General features: G+C 43.5%; 1 protein-coding gene across 1 annotated transcript in view; it reads left to right on the plus strand.

Annotated features, from left to right (window-relative positions):
- Window positions 1-17213, plus strand: part of LOC126298617 (zinc finger and BTB domain-containing protein 24-like) — a 972133-nt gene that overhangs the window by 912428 nt on the left and 42492 nt on the right. Inside the window, exon 10 of the mRNA XM_049990024.1 lies at window positions 13005-13167. Coding sequence (XP_049845981.1) covers window positions 13005-13167 — 163 coding nt within the window. The remainder of the gene's footprint in view (window positions 1-13004; window positions 13168-17213) is intronic.

A 17213-nucleotide genomic window follows, 5' to 3' on the forward strand; every position in this document is an offset into this window, starting at 1 on the left:
GCAGCCTTTGCGCCAATGCCTTGGCTCAATTCTAAACCTCTCCACGGTACCTCAAGAAGTGAGGGCATGTGACACTATCGAAGGTGATCCGTCCGTCGGATGGGACGCTCAGCTCGGAGGGCCACTTGGTGATTTTCGAGAGGAGAAGGCTACGTGAAGAGTTCAGCCAACTTAATGCGTTTCAGTACGTATATAACACAGTACTTTATCATTTGAAAAATGTGACACACAACGAAGCACAGAAGGAACTGGATTCTCACTGAAAGACCAATCAGCGGTCCAGATTCCTAAGTGCTACTTTTCGGCTGTCCAGATCGGATGATGTCAAAAATGAAGATTTTTGTGGCAGTTATGTGTCGTTTCCGTAAGCGACAGGGACTAGAAGTGCAGAGAAAATTGTAAACGCCACGTGGCTCTGAGATATCCCAAGCAAAGCCGGCCAGGAAGAGAGATTAGGGAAAGATGGAGTGATCAATAACCGGCATATCACGTGAATCTGGAAAAGGCATTTTGTTTTCGCTTTGATGAGAATTGTTGTAATAGTAGGAAGCGAAAATACAAGTATAAGCTGATTCGTTTTACAAGTCAAAATTTAGATTCCTCTCACAAAGACTGGTTTACAATTCTGTGAGATCTCTGAAAGAAAAGTATGTCCCGCTACGATGTCTACGATGTGCTCACTGATTTTTCGTCTCTGTTGTTGACTTGACAGCAGATGGTTCAAAAATGGTTCAAATGGCTCTGAGCACTATGGGACCTAACATCTGAAGTCAACAGCCCCCTAGAAGTTAGAACTACTTAAACCTAACTAACATAAGGACATCACACACATCCATGCCCGAGGCAGGATTCGAACCTGCGACTGTAACGGTCGCGCGGTTCCAGACTGAAGCGCCTAGAACCGCTCGACCACTCCGGCCGGTGGCAGAAGATGGAGACAAGAAAAGAAGCTGTTATAAATTTCTACCGCGAACGATAATAGTCGTTGCAACTGTATATTGCAGCGGCCGCGTCACCAGTAGATAGACTACGAAGATCGCATCTGCCAGATCCATCACTTACTTCCCATTGAAAATGTCACCAAGTCTTGGTTAACGTGATGCGCCACAGGCTGCCATGGGGACGCCAGCTGATGGCCATAACGTGTTACTTTCATTACGCCTATTTACATATATTAAGGAGCGCACGCAACGGCTACTTCAGGAGCTATCCCACGTCGTATAAACGTTAACTACGGCCGTGCAGCGATTCTCGAATGAATTATGTATTAGTTTTTATAGCACACTGTTTGCTCTGTCCTAATCGTAGTTGGTAACTGTTACATCAGCTTCCGTTGTAGTCCCTCTCCCCTCTTTTTCCTCTTTTCGCCCCTATCTTCCCTATCATTCTCATTCCCTATATCTCTCCCTCCTCTCCACCTTCTCTCTCTTTCTATCTCTCTCTCTATCTCTCTCTCTCTCTCTCTCTCTCTCTCTCTCTCTCTTTCTCTCTCTCGTCCACAGCTCGTGGTCCAGTGGCTAGCGTTGCTCCCTCTGGATCGTGGGGTCCCAGGTTCGATTACCGACCGTGTTGGGGATTTTCTTTGCCCGGGAATTGGGTGTTTGTGTTGTCCTCATCATTTCATCATCATAATTCGTGACAGTTGCTAAATTGGACTGTGTAAAATAAAATTGGACTGTGTAAATTTGGGACTTTGTACGGGCCCTGATGACCCTGCTGTTGAGCGCCTCACTAACCAAATATCATCATCTCTTTTTCTCTCTCTCAGTAGCTTCGTCGTTTGATAAAGATGGGGTGAATCCTCTGGCGGCTCAGGTGATGTGGAGGGGAAATCGATCCAGTACTTTGAGTGTGTTTGGAAAGTAACGCACCCTTATGAGAAAAATATGGTAGTTACGTAAGTTGTGGAAGTAACATCGGTTATGCGATTTATGGAATTCAAAACTGAGCTACATGTTCCTGAATACATGTTGAGGGATTTACAAACATATCGCTCAGTTTCTTATTGCAATTCGGGAAAAGTGTCAGGGTTAGTTTTGTAAGTAGCGTTTCTGAGGTATCATGCAGGAATAAGTCAGGTGAGAACGAATAAGGAAACAGTACTCTTCGAAATCACTTGTCCATGGAAACAATGGTCCTGGAAAGTCGTGGTGTTTGTTGTACGGAAGTAGGATTGTCCCGCTGAAACTATCACATCATCAGACAAGCCCCCCCCCCCCCCCCCCCCTTCATAGAGCCCTTCAACGTACTCTTTCCACCCAACCGCTATCTCCTCTGAATTTAACAGTGGAATTTTCATGGTTCTCTTAATGTTACAGCCATTGCTTTTAATTTTACCGAACGCTGATCTGACTTTACTGTATACCGAGTCAGTCCTTCCGACAATCTTCTTTTTTTTCTATTCCTTCGCATGTTTCATGCAGCCATTTCGCCTTAGGTTTCCTGAAATTCCTATTTATTTAATTCCTATGCGACTTCTATTTCTGTACACCTGAATTCTCTTGAACATTTTTGTACTTTCTTCTTTCGGCGATCAACTGAAATAATCCTTCTGCAATCGATTCTTTCTTCGCTGTTGCCTTCCTTGCACCTCTGTTTTCCTCTCCCAACTTTTGTGAGTGACCTTTTTAGAGATGTCTATTCCTCTTCAACTGAACCACCTACTGAGGTATTCATTATCGCAGTATCTATAGCCTTAGAGAATTTCTAGCTTATATCTTTATTCCTTAGTTCGTCCGTATCCCATTTCTTTGCGCATATATTCGTCCTAAATAGTCTCTTAAATTTCAGCCTACTCTTCATCATTACTAAGTTGTGATCTGAGTCTATATTTGAACATGTAAATCTTACTATCCAATGTCTGATTTCGCAGTATCTATAGCCTTAGAGAATTTCAAGCTTATATCTTCATTTCTTAGTACATCCGTATCCCATTTCTTTGCGCATATATTCGTCCTAACTAGTCTCTTAAATTTCAGCCTACTCTTCACCATTACTAAATTGTGATCTGAGTCTATATTTGCTCATGCGTATGCCTTACTATCCAATATCTGATATCGCAATCTCTGCATCGCCGTTTCTACCATTAGACGAGACTAGGCGGCCATGGAGGACGGTACAATTTAGGGGAGGCAAAGGGCGGAAAAAATTAATTTCAAATCGAACAGCGAAAAATTTTAGCGAATGACTGCAAAAAATGAAAAAGAGGAAGAATTATAACAACAAATTGCTTTCAAAAGCATACGGAACAGTTACTTAATAAGTCTTTACTTACTTTTACGAAAGTAGACACATTGCCTCCACCTACCTCAAAACTAAAGCAGCCCTACTGAATACGAAATGGAAACAAACATGACCTCGTTTCATATCTATCGAGCGCAGATGCCAGGTACGTGCGCTGGCGACTTGGTACCATATCTCCCTCGCTACCTCTTTTTGTTTTTGTCTCTTCCGATCATCTTTAGACAAACACAACATCCATGCCCCACCGGATTCGAACCCGGACCCATCTCGGGCTAGTGATCAGAAGCCAATCCCTTAGATCATTGCGCCATCGAGGCGGCTAATAAAAGGCGTAGAGCTCACAATAGAAAATGGAAACAAGGTGTCATTTATTTATTTAATAGCAAGAAAGTAGATGCTTAAAAGTATTAAATTTATTCCTCATTTTAAAAGTTGACAATTAAAATACAAATGAAACAACACCATGATTATCCAGATGAACTAGTTTGATGCTTCGGCATGTCGGCTATCAGTGTAGCATAATTACAGATTTGAAAGAAAATTTCATTCACCCCAGAAAATAGTTTCACACCTTTATTAGTCCATTTTCTTGCAATTAAATAAAATAAGTAATTGACGCCAAATTTGGTTCCACTGGTATACTCATTAGATTTTCAGTTTAAAATGTTCAGCTCTTTCTTCCTATTTCAATCATTTTGTGAAATTTTAAAAATTGATGTCAAAAACCAAGAAACTGAGGACATTTGTTGTCCTCAATCAGTTGTAATGGAAGTGAGGACAATACATGAAAATCAGTGTAGCATAATTACAGATTTGAAAGAAAATGTCATTCACCCCAGAAAATAGTTTCACACCTTTATTAGTCCATTTTCTTGCAATTAAATAAAATAAGTAATTGACGCCAAATTTGGTTCCACTGGTATACTCATTAGATTTTCAGTTTAAAATGTTCAGCTCTTTCTTCCTATTTCAATCATTTTCTGAAATTTTAAAAATTGATGTCAAAAACCAAGAAACTGAGGACATTTGTTGTCCTCAATCAGTTGTAATGGAAGTGAGGACAATACATGAAAATTGACGACTATCCCCAGAAAATGAGGACGCCTTCTCCCCTTAGTTTAACGGTTGAAAGCATAATAGGAGATTTGTATTGTTGTGACGTTGGATGTTTCTGGTGGTGGAGGGGAGGGGGTATATTGGGGACACTAATGGTAGTAACAAAGAAGGAGTGTCATTTTTCAATTCTTGCCTACGGCAGCGAAACACTTATCAGTGGCCCTCAATCTCTGTCTAACCATGATGTAATCTAATTGAAATCTTCCCATTTCTCCCGGCCTCCTTCTCTTTTGACTATTGAACAGGGTATTCACTTTTACGAGCTTACATTTATTGCAGAGCTCAATTGGTCTTCCTCCTCATCGTTCCTGCTACCAAGCCCATATTTTCAGTTTACTGATTTAGATGTCTGAATGTGATATTTGAAGCTATGTCCTTGCAAGTCTGTAATATTTGCCAGTAACGTTCTCAATTTTGGAAACATGAACGTTAAAAGTAAGGTTCGAGAGAGTAAAAGTGCAGAAAAATTAACTTAAACTTCTTACCAGAGTACAGAGATATGAAATGGTATGGTTACGTAAAATCAGTGTTAACGAAGGTGAATGGAAGTTTATATTTGTTGGAAGGAGTTCTGGGGAAGTGCGTTACATCTGTAAAGAAATTCGCACACAAGACCCTAGAGCGACCATTTCTACCGTTTCATTGTTTGGTGACCTTACGCAGTAGGCGTGCCACACTTCACAAAACAAAATACGCTGTATCGTATAACTAAAATATCAGTGAGTCATAAACGTAATCAGTCAACTCAAATAAATATCTGGGTGTAAGAATATGAAATGAAACGAGCACTTAGGCCCTTTGGTAGGTAAATCAGGTGGCAGACTTTTGTTCATTACTAGGATAATAAGATAATTCAATCACTGTTCAAAGAAAATTACGAACAAAACACTCGTACAGACTATTCTAGACTATTCAGACTATTCTAGAATATTGCCCAATTGTGTGGGACCTCTTCTTGTAGGACTAACTGGTTGTTGGACGTATACAAAGAATGACAGCGTGAATGTGGTTGTGTTGGCTTGTTTGGGGGAAGAGACGAAACAGGGAAGTCATCGGTCTAATCAGATTGGGAAAAGACGGGGAAGAAAGTCAGCCGTGCCCTTTCAAAGGAGCCATCCCGGCGATTTAGGGAAATACGGAAAGTCTAAATCAGTATGGCCGGACGCGCAGCGTGAATGGTCACAGTTTTTTTTCTTTTTTTTTAATTCTTATGGGACTTAACTGCTAAGGTCATCAGTCCCTAAGCTTACACACTACTTAACCTAAATTATCCTAAAGACAAACACACACCCATGCCCCAAGGAAAACTCGAACCTTCGCCGGGACCAGCCGCACAGTCCATGACTGCAGCGCCAGACCGCTCGGCTAATCCTTCGCGGCCGTCACAGGTTTCTTTGACCCATGAGAGAGCCTCACTGAAGTACTGAAAAATCTGGACTGGCAGGTGTAGCCTACTTACGAAGTTCCAAGAACCAGCTTCAACTGAGTAATCCAGGAATATTTTAGGATGCTCCACGTACTGTTTCCGCAATGACCGCGAAGACAAGATTAGACTAATTACAAAAATGGTTCAAATGGCTCTGAGCACTATGGGACTTAACTGCGGTGGTCATCAGTCCCCTAGAACCTAGAACTACTTAAACCTAACTAACCTAAGGACATCACACACATCCATGCCCGAGGCAGGATTCGAACCTGCGACCGTAGCGGTCACGCGGTTCCAGACTGAAGCACCTAGAACCGCACGGCCACCCCGGCCGGCCAGACTAATTACAGAGGCGTTCAAACAATCATTCTACACGCCGAATGGAACGGAATGAAGCCCTAATAGTGGTACAGTTGGAAATGTCATCTGCCAGCGCTTGACAGTGCTTTACACAGTATACTTGTGGATTTAGATATCCCGCTTAAGGATCGTGAGAAAAGGTAAATGAGATTTGAGGGCGTAGAGTGGCATATAGGCAGCCGTTTTAGCCTTGTGAAATACACGAATGGAACAGGAAAGATAACCGAAAATATTGGCTCGAGATTGCTACCACTGTGCGCTCTGTAGTGGGTGGTGACGTATTTCTGTTGGTGTACATTAAGTACTTACTTCACAGTAGATGACTGAGGCGAAAAAATAAAAAAGGGCGTGTTAACCGCTCCTCGCTGACCTACTTGCGGCGGAGCGCTGAGGGGGAGGGATGGAAAAAAGGGCGGCGCGCCTGGCCCCGCCCTGCCTCCTTCGTTTCGATCGGCGCGATTATTTTTTTGCGTGCCATTTTTTGCGCCGGGCGGACCCTCTCGCCTGTGGGCGGTCGCAGAAAAAGGCTCCCCTCCCTCCCCAAAATGGCGAGCGAGCCAACGACGGCACTCCCCTCGAGGGTTCGCCACCACGAATTTCTTTTGCTCTGAGGTGCAACCGTCCTGTGACATTTCGCAAAACCGAGCGAGCCACAGTAGTAAGACACTCCACTCGTATTCGGGGCGGCGGCAGTTTTAAGCCTGTCCGGCAGTCCGTACTTACAGTTTCGATGCTCTCGCTAAATCGCTTAGGGCGAATGCCGTAATGATTCCGTGGAAAGGAAACGGTCGATTTCGTTCCCTAATCCGAGCTTCAGCTCCGTATACAATGACCTCGTAGTCGGCAGCACGTGCAGTTCTAATCTTCCTTACGGGCCGAAGTTTCTCGCGACGACATAACACGTATAAACATTCTTCGTTTTCTTATCACTTCTGGGGAAAACCTCAAGCTTTCTACTATCACTTCCACGGGGAAATTGAGAAATCAGCTGATTTTGGGCACAGCCTCTCACATAAACACAGAATAATATTAGATGAAACGAAAATCTTGAACCATATTTTTGTTAACTGGGTTTCCATTAACAAAGGGGGAGTATAAATCAGAATGTGCGAGAGGAAGTTCAACCCTGGCAGTGGCTATAATCTTAGTGGTACACTGAAGCGAGCTCTCAAGTCTGAGGAGATACAGAGAAATGGGTCGAATTGTTAATTGTCCTACTAGGAAGTGGCGCCACCAGCGCAGGAGCTGACACGATCTGTGACCGGGACCAGCGAGATATACGGGCCCCTGCAACGAACTTGTGACGTCACGCTAGTCGGCTTGTCCGCGACACTTTTCGAACGCTCGGCTTCGTGCAGGGCCCAGAAATCGGTATTTAATTGTAAATATACCTTCTAAAGGTCTTAATTTTGACATGCGCTATCGAGAGCATTCACACACGCAGTCGAGAATTGTTAGACTCGTCTGAAATAGTTACTCGCTCTCCGCCGGAGACAGCCTGTGGCACTCGGTAACACCTGCAGTGTCACGTGGTGTGACGTAAGCAGTGCGGACTGTCTTTCTCGAGGGCCTCGTCTATGACAGCATGCCGTAATGATAACGTACACTGACCAATTACAAGGGGTCTGTGGGCTATAGAAAGGCCACCACGACGGGCACTGATGCTGACGAAGCAGAAGGATGTCATCGTAGAAAGCTTGAAGTTTTACCCAGGACTGACGTGGCAGGAAAACCGTCAGGATTTTATTCATTAACGTCCTTTTCTACATTTCGCAAAGCACAATCCCTCGCCCTTGTAATATGTTAGTATTGTTTATATTTTCTATATTCTCTTAGACTGTTCACACTGCATGCTGGAATTTTCTCGAAACGCCTTTCAGACGTCGTCAATTCTTCCTCATTCCTCTCAGAAACTACTCTTCTCTTAGACCCGCTGCTCCGCTCTGCTTGACTTTTTAAGCTTTATTTGTCTTTTAAACTTTATTTGTGTTTCTTATTCCACAGAGACAGAGTATCACTACCATCCAATTACAGAACGTGTTACGACATTAAATGATTAATAACTTGACTAAAATTCATCGGTCGATACGGCTCATCCTGAGGCAAAATGTACTCGTTAATTGCGTAGTTGAGGTGAGCGATGGAGGTAAAAATTGTAGAAGGAGATAAGGCTGAACTACAGTAACAAGGCTGAAATGGATGTAGGCTTTACTAGTCATGCAGAGGTGATGAAGCTTGCACAGGACAGACTAGCTGCATCAAACCACTCTTTGGACTCACATGGGCTGAATACGGCCAAGTGCCACTATCTCGCACTCCCACGCTCCTGCACGGGGTTCACCGTGTGGCATCGTGCATTGTCATGGAGGATGATGGTATGCAGTCCCAGAAGGTGCCGTCGCTTCCTTCTCAGTGCGGGGCGAAGCTGGTGTCGCAAAAAGTTGCAGTAGTAGCTGCAGTGACCGTCTGTCCCTGCAGTACAGCGTGAGGCAGCATTAACCCAAGGGTATCGTAAGCCACGATAACCATCACTTTGGTGCCAACTGGTCCATGGCGCACGTTCTGTGGACGAGGAAAACCGGGGCGTTTCCATTCTTTGGACTGCCGCTTTAATCGTGGTTTGCTCGACCGAGCCCAGTGTCATCCAAGAAGCTCTTCTCCCTCCCTGTGGTAGCGATTGCGCTATTCCTCCGCAAGTGCATAACGATGCCACTTTTGCACCTCAGTACCCGACGCTCTGCAGTTTTGCGGAACTCAAGAATATCGCTCAAAATGTGGAGCACCTTTTGTGGCACACGTCTGCCTTCGTGGCTAACTCCACCGGCGATCCACATTCAGTAGGGACGCTAGGAGCTCAGTCATGTTGTCCGTGGGCGTCCCGAATGCTGCCGATCTTGAATGACGTCATCCATCGTACGATGTGGCAACGCCGCATCCCTCACGCCGTCCCTAAAAATATTGTGCCACTTCAGTGTTGATGCAAGTGTTTCCTAAACATACTGTTGGGGTGCTTGAACTGTCTCCTGCACTTTCAGACAGTGCGCACTGCGACTGATTCGAACACAGCTGTCGCCGCTTCAGCCGACGTTGCTGTCGGCTACAGACAGCGCACATGCGATCTGACGCACATCCTTCACGTTACGGCACTGTTGCCACTACTCTTTATCCAGCTCTCGTACAGCCATAACCTACTGGTAGTATATATACCCACATTCGCTTGGAATCATTTGGGAAAACCCATCTTATCCGATAAATCTGTTATTACTTTAGATATCCTCACAAGGGACGGATGCTGGTGAGGTCATTTGCCTCCATTGAGATTGTTTCAGAAACATATCTCCCGCTATTTTCATATTTTTTATCTGTTACGCTCGGAACTTGCGGTCTCATCATCAGTTCAGAATATCTTGTAATTTTTCTAGTCTTTTCAACGTTTCGCCACTTACTTTTCCAATCTCTACTAGTTTCGTGTCGTGGAAAGTGGCAACCTTATGATTTTAAACAACTTCGACACCCATGGTTACTGGCTTTGCCTACTGCATGCAGCGACTAACAGTGGGTCTAGAAAATATATTTCCAAGTGACCAGCGTGGCTGACAATTTTATCCTCGTGTACACTGTTTCGACGCCAAAGTGTTACGAACAAAGACTTCAGATGTACTCCCTGTCTGGAAAGCAGCCTGGCGTTCACGACTAAGTAGACGTGAACCTCGAAAACCAGGAAAGCATCTTTTATCCCGAAGTAACCTGGGATGATAGAACGAGGGTTTAAATTCCTTTCCCTTAGAGTGTCTCTACCATTACATCATCTCTCTGAAAGAGCCTTATAGCTGTGCAGTAAGCGCGATGCGAACTGTTGCTGATTTCGTTTTGTTTCGTGTACACAATCCGCCACTTTGCGTTTTTTCTACTATGATCCAGTCGAGGTTTAATACCACGTTCTTAGACGGCATCCTTTTCCGTGAACGGTCATGAAAAGGCAAACTTATGAAAGCAACTTAGTCTCGCAGATAGCCGCTAGAGCGCTGTAACACTGGAAATTTCCTCTTTTTCGTTTTACACGGGTTCGTGGATTGTCCTTCGCCGACCTGGATAACACTGTGCTCCGCTCAAATTAAATTCCCCCTTAAAAAGCATTTGCACTTAAGGCTATCTGCTGTACGACATTTTAATTTATAATTCCCTTTACAAGCCGGAGTCTTCCTGAGAGATTTTCTTCTTCGTTCATTTTTTGCTGCCATCCCCCCTGTGCGTCTCCGAACGTCCCGTAGTCGTATCTCTTGCCACTTATTCTCTTAAGATTCAATATCTCCTATTGCAGGAAACCTTCAGCGGATCTCTCGCCCTGCTACAATCTAATTCGTGTGGAACAATGAGATGCATTTAGAAAGAAGCAGGAGCAGACTGTGGAATACAACCCGGGCTGGGGTTGACTGCAATAACAGAGGGATAGACTCAGAATCACTTACCACGTCACATTGTAAAACGAAACAGAAAATCTATTTGTGAGCTCAAGGAACATGCCGTTAACTTCTCTGTCTCCCCTTCTTGGTCTGTATCCACAGCTTTCTTTACGGCTCATCAGCCCAGTTACACTGCTGTTTCGCTTCTGCCCATTTTCTATATATCTTCTGTTTCATTTGCTAAAAGCATTATTATTTCCTAATTGACTCGCTGTTTGTGTGGTAAGCTTGGTTGAAAACTTCATCTACTTCTAAAGCCTTCGTTTCTGCTTCCTTCATGGAAAATTTGTCGTCTATTTTCGTTCTTGTACGACATAAATGGAACATTAATTGTTTTGTATAATTTCTTTTGTTCCTCCCTAAGCGCAAATTTCACTCATTGACAGTCTGATTACGTCATACCCCCTTTCCGACATTTCATTTTCAGTCTCCGTCATGTCCCTACGAAGCTTTCCACTCGTGGTAATTCAGTGTTGACGTTCGTTCGTGACAGGCAATGACGACCTAAGTACATTTCGTGTTTTATAATTACAACCCTCCCCCACAAAAAAATATACAAAAAATTTTTCATTCAAGAACTGTGCTAAATGATAGGGAAACCTAATTCTCAAAGACTGAAGAAAATTATAATTTTTCTTCTGCTCAGATGTTCAAATGTGTGTGAATTCCTAAGGGACCAAGCTGCTGAGGTCATCGGCCCCTTTCTTATGTCATACGGTGATTATTTTAAAGTCACTTTGTGAAATTTCAGTTACTATTTCTTGCTGCGTTATGCAACTGGCATCATCAATGAGCGAAGACAATAAAGTTATGGTCATCGGCTCAGATCAATGTGTTAATTGGTTTGTTTCATCAAACTTGAGAGCCCTTCGGAGGTGTGTGGCAAGTGGTACTCCGGCTAGTAACACTTCTGCCTTGCGGCTGAATTGGGAAAGCAATAATTCTTCTTTGTTCATTTACCTTAGAAAATGAATTAAAAATAACTTCCAAACAAATCTTCCTCGCCTTTTTTTCCCTTCAAAGGGTAACCTTTAAAGCGAATTAAAAATGCACGAGATTGAAAGCGACAAGCGAGAAGCGCTCACTCTTAAACTTGTTGAATTATGTGTAAGGCGCGTCCCAGTTACCTGTTAGCCGGACGGAAGTCTTCCGAAGGAGACAATCTGCACTTCAAAAAATCCCGAGAGTTTCCTCAGTTGCGACCTGCCGCCTTTTTCCGAATCTTTCCTTCTTTAGGAGTAAACTGTCTTCGCTTCTTTAACGGTGTCTTAAGCCGAAACAAAGTGCAGAGAAATATAGTCACTGGTGTGACCAAATAATTTGGGTCTTCTGAAATGACTTTCGTGCCGTGTACATTTGGGCTTCAGTAGTTCCGTGACTGTCGTTCTCTGCTTCCGAAAGCAGGAAGCTGCTCACGTGATGCGATGTTTTCATCATTATCGGCAGCAGCTATGCCTGTGGCCATTGTTTATGTGTAACGTATAACCATTGTCCGCTTACAAGACAATATTTACCGTAAGCCAGACTACCATAAGAACGCAAATCAGTCTTCATGTAAAGACTACGTCCGTTTCCTGCTTGCACTTCTTCATTTACATTATGCATTTAGGTTTCAGATGCAAAGGCAGACTGAGCGACAAACGTGATATGTGAATGTGTGTGTAAATAATTAACTTGATTGGTGTATGCTTAATTACTTAGCGTATGAGCTTGTTCTAAGAAAGTGCATTCTAGTATATGATGCTATAACTAATAAACTACAGTTAAGTACAAAAGATGATATGGGCGAGGCAGTTTTACCATGTTAGTGATTCGATTACTATTTCAATAACATCCTTTCCACCTTGTTATGTGGCGTAGTTTTTTAATTTTTTACGTTGCATGCCCAGTTTTTTATAAATGAAAGTTTAACTGTCAAGTACTATTTATTTAAAATCGCTATGAACTCTACAAACTAAACATAGCTCATTCTAATGATAATTGATATTTAGAAATTTATTTTTGTGGAATAATGTTACTCGAAATGTTCAATTAATGTTTTCAGAACTATGTGCAGGAGTCAGTAGAGTTTTAGACTTTCACATACTTGCAAAATTAGTGTGTTATTGATATTCAGTTTTTTAAAAATATTTTTTATATTGGTAGTAAATGATATAAACTGTATGACACTCCGGCTCTCGGAACGCAGTACGTGCTTCCTGACTCAACGTAATACTGCTTATCACACATTTTTTTATCGTGTGCAAGAAAGATAACCCGTCAATCGGGAGGCAGCAAACTATTAGACGCGGCTGCAGAGAGGGTCGAAAGCACGCACTGTTTCCGAGGCCGCGAACTAGATGTAGCGTGAAGTTGGTTTATAAACGTGGCTGGGCCAGACTTTATGTTCTCCACAGGAACTTCAGCTTCGTGTGCCTGTGTTGCAGCAACACGCGGCCCTCATCGGCGGGCCTAACGCCACCTCATGCCCAATCTGCCACAAGCTGTTCCTCGGCGGAGAAGCTCTCATGGAGCACATGAAGCACACGCACAAAGACCCCAACGCGTCCGGAGTGGCAAGTAAGTTCCCAGCGCATGTTCTGTCACCACTCACCTCCTTTCAGCTTGGCCGTCCAGCGCGGCTGCCGGGCCACATAATCGTTAGCCTTTTTCCTTTCAGCGGAACGCATCCACTTAGCAGCCGGCCGGCGAGGAGCTTCACCTGCTCACACAGTTCAGTAGCTTTATGTGTGCGAGTGTAATTCACTCTATTTCCATCCGCAGGGATGCTCGAAAGCGATTGTGTGCATCGGTGTCGTTATGAGGCGTCTCGGAGATCCTGTGATGAACGGCGGTACACTCATGTTGTTCTTGTATGTAGCTTTTCACTATAGATAACATTCCGCAACAGGTAATTCGAGGTTTTGAGGCACTAGTGGCAGAATTCGTCACAGAGAATTATGACCACCTTGTCATCTTGCGAAGTCAGGCGTGTGTAAAAGAAGCGACTGGACTGGGTCGAGGTGAAGTTTAGATAGCGAGGGCGGTAAATAGGACGGAGGTGGGGGGGGGGGTCCTACCCCATCTTCTAAACGACTAATTGCGATGTGTAATTCCAGATTGCTATGGCTGATGTCAGTACCCCTGCAACTGCCAAGATCAACTGTTTATCACAGAAACATTACAATTGTCTACATCCGAATCATTGATTTCATCATTTCTCGGCAACCAAAGACATCACTCGAACCGAACATCGTCCTATCAAAGAACCATCTCTTCTGAAAGCCACACTGACTAAAAATGGCCGTTCACGTAGCTTGTTCCATTTTACCCAGAAGTGGACAAGCTAAGTTCTCCTGTAAGCTGGTACACTTCCTTTCAGCTGCCTCCTCAGCTTCGTTTAGTCGTCTTCAACTCTCCATACCCTAATCTAATAATTCAAAACCTTAATTTTACCCATTTACAATATCAGGAACACTTCCCGTATGAAATTTCAAAATCGCCTGCTACTGTTGCTGATTTTCCCACCTGGCTTAATTCACACCCTCCCTCTACCTGAATCAGTGCTTCCCTTTCATCCTTCTCTTTTCATATTCCTTCATTTTCATCCTAACGAGGAATTCCTGCCATTGTATCACCTCATCTCCCATCCTATCAACTACTAGCCCTTTACATAACGTCCACCCATACGTTCCACCGGCCTTGTTCGGCTGTGGCCAGACATTATGTACCTCCCCACAACCATACAATCTTCCTCCTCCCAAAACACACGTCCATGAAGTTGGTCCTTCACTTCATAAAATACTTTATCCACTACTATCGCAATTTCCACCAGATTTTAACAAGGAAAAAATAAAAAAGACAGTGTCATCGAGATTTTTTAAAAATAAAATTTTATTCCTCATTTAAATATTTAGAAATCTTGTAAACAATAAACCCTTTTAAAGAAAACCATCACCGTTTCGCTTTCGTCAAACATCACAAATATGCATATCGCAAACATATCCCTCTACTAGCCCACTGAATGAATTAGCAGTGAAATTGTCGATACAAGTATTTAGGACAAGGCTGGAGACTAGGTCGTCACCCAGTACAGACCACACGGTTTTACTACGCCAGGAGACGGGTACTGCCCTACTTCTTCCTCACGCAAGGTCACTAGTGAAAAACACTTACCTGGTACAAAGGTCATGTGAATTATACAACTTAGGAGTAAAAAGGACTGTTGCTGTGAAGAGTGATGTCATATATTCCACGTTGTGTTTTGACCGGTGCATGAGTAGTAAGAATCGTATGAGCGCGTGATTCTATGGTTCTTAACGCCACAGTGCAGTGCACTGGCAACGGTTGAAGATAGTGTTTCTTATTTTCTTGGTGTTTCGAGTACTGCTGGATGCCTGTTCCATACATTTGATCACACCGAGCGTTCCCATCACCATACTGGTATAATAGGTCGCACTGTAAGTAATCTTTTTGACCGCGCCATCGGGCTCTTTCCGATGTCTCATTTCAGTGTCGAAACGCTGCTCTACCGAACAAGGACCTACGCCTCATTAGACATGCGATAGTAATCCAATGTTTACGCTGTGTATCCAACCACAGGAACATCTTAGTTGTCATTTGTCAACCACTGCAGAATTCTGTAGAGGATAAATAACCGCTTTCCGAGTGTATGTTGCTGTTGCTGCAAACAGAGAGAGCGTCACCAGAATATGTGTGGAGTTTTGTAGGTCCGTTCACCAGTTCTCTCACACCTATCATGAGTCATTTTAGGTTCGATTTTGTGGGGGCTGTGGATGGCGACAGCATTCAGAAAACTTATCTGTACATATTCTGGAACCAGAAAGTGTCTCTTTACAAACGGGACTGCAAAACACGTACGTTGCTGCTACAACTGCTTCGTTACTTGCACTTCGGGTAATAGTTCCTTTCGAATTACGTGCCGATTGACAATCAGAAAAACGTCACCGTACAGCAGTTTGGTAAACTAGCCCACTTCTGACACAGAGGGAGTGCATCTTAAGGGCTGTACCCTTCCATCCATTTGTCTTTTCATTGCTGGGAGCTACGTGGTCGGTGTCTCAAACACAATAATCATCAGCAGGTTATTTATTATCATAGCCTTATTCCTGTCTTCGTCATTCAGCTCTTTCCTGGATTCGCTCCTTTATTTTCAGTACAGTCGACGATTCCCTTCCTTTGCGTTCGCCAATATAAACTAGACTGCCACCTATGATGATCATGTTGTCTGCGGGCCATCAGAACCGTGAAATGAAACTACAATAGAAAACCCCTGATTTTCTTTCAGAGTGGGAGACGAACTGTTCATAGAACCAACTTATTTCCATCTCACTGCGTATTGCAATCACTTAATTTAGTAGACTTAACAAAGGGAAAAATTTGGAAATTTGTGGTAAGGTCTTATGGGACCAAACTGTTGAGGTCATCGGTCCCTAAGCTTACACACTACCTAATCTAACTTAAACTAAATTATGCTAAGGACGACACACACACCCATGCCCGAGGGAGGACTCCAACCTCCGACGGGGGGCTGAGACCGTGCGGCCTTAACAAAGGGAAATATCGCTATACTAAAAAATAATCTTGAAGATGCGGAAGTAGGCTGGCTAGTTATAGTAGCCGTTTAAAATAAAACTGCACAATCATTTGTAATGTTTGCCTTGCATAGTGCACCAGAAGCTCATCAAAACCTCTTCCCTGTTTTGTAAGAATATCTCGATGTTTTCCATATTTTGTATTTCCTAAACTTTGTTTATTGCAGATAATTCGTGCCACGGGCTTCTCTAGTGACTGTGGCCGCCAGAGTATGTATGTTTAATGTGTTTTCATCGAACAAACTTCCAGCGGAGATATCCTTCCTGTTATGTTTAATTTTGTGTGTTTCACGTTCAAGTGCCTTCCGAAGTCCCTACGCCGCAGTTACCAGTTCTTTTTCGACTTTATTTTTGTGTACACAAATGCTCCTAGAAGTGCTGAAGGATAATTAAGAAGAAAATGGTGTTCACTAGCATAACCTAGGCAAGTAAAAAGTGTGTATGTTCCGTAGGAAACATGGCGTTTTAAACGACTAGGAATTCCCACACTGTGTTAGTTATGAATGCTCTAACAGTGGTTGTTTACCTTCGTAGAAGAATCTCCTCTGTGAATGCGGTTGCCGGCAGGGTAGGTTGACCATATTAAAGGGTGTCTCGCATGCGCAGCTGGTGCCGTTATTTGATTGACAAATTCCTCGGGTACGGGCTCGAGCGAGAAGGCCGACGTTAATATGAACATTCCAGAAGCCTATTTCTCGTGGCCGGGCAAGATGTTACCGGACGGAACTTATTTGTGCTGCAGATTCCACGTTTTAATCGGAGGAGCGCGCTCCTTTTCTGTGGCTTCGACTCGCCACTTAGAGCGGCTCCGGTTGCCCGCCTGCCCGGACTACGCTTGATTACTTGAAAGCCTCTCTGCGGTCCAACTTTGCGCGGCTCCTATAGTAAACTGATTTTTAAAAACAACTTTTATTCATTTTATCGTGAAAGCTATTGACTTTTCTCTTGGAAAGTTGTTCCCAAACATCTGGAATGGACTTTTAAATGAAGCGCAGAACTTATTTCCTGTTT

Source organism: Schistocerca gregaria, chromosome X, assembly GCF_023897955.1.
Source record: "Schistocerca gregaria isolate iqSchGreg1 chromosome X, iqSchGreg1.2, whole genome shotgun sequence".
In the NCBI taxonomy this organism is placed as follows: Eukaryota; Metazoa; Arthropoda; class Insecta; order Orthoptera; family Acrididae; genus Schistocerca; species Schistocerca gregaria.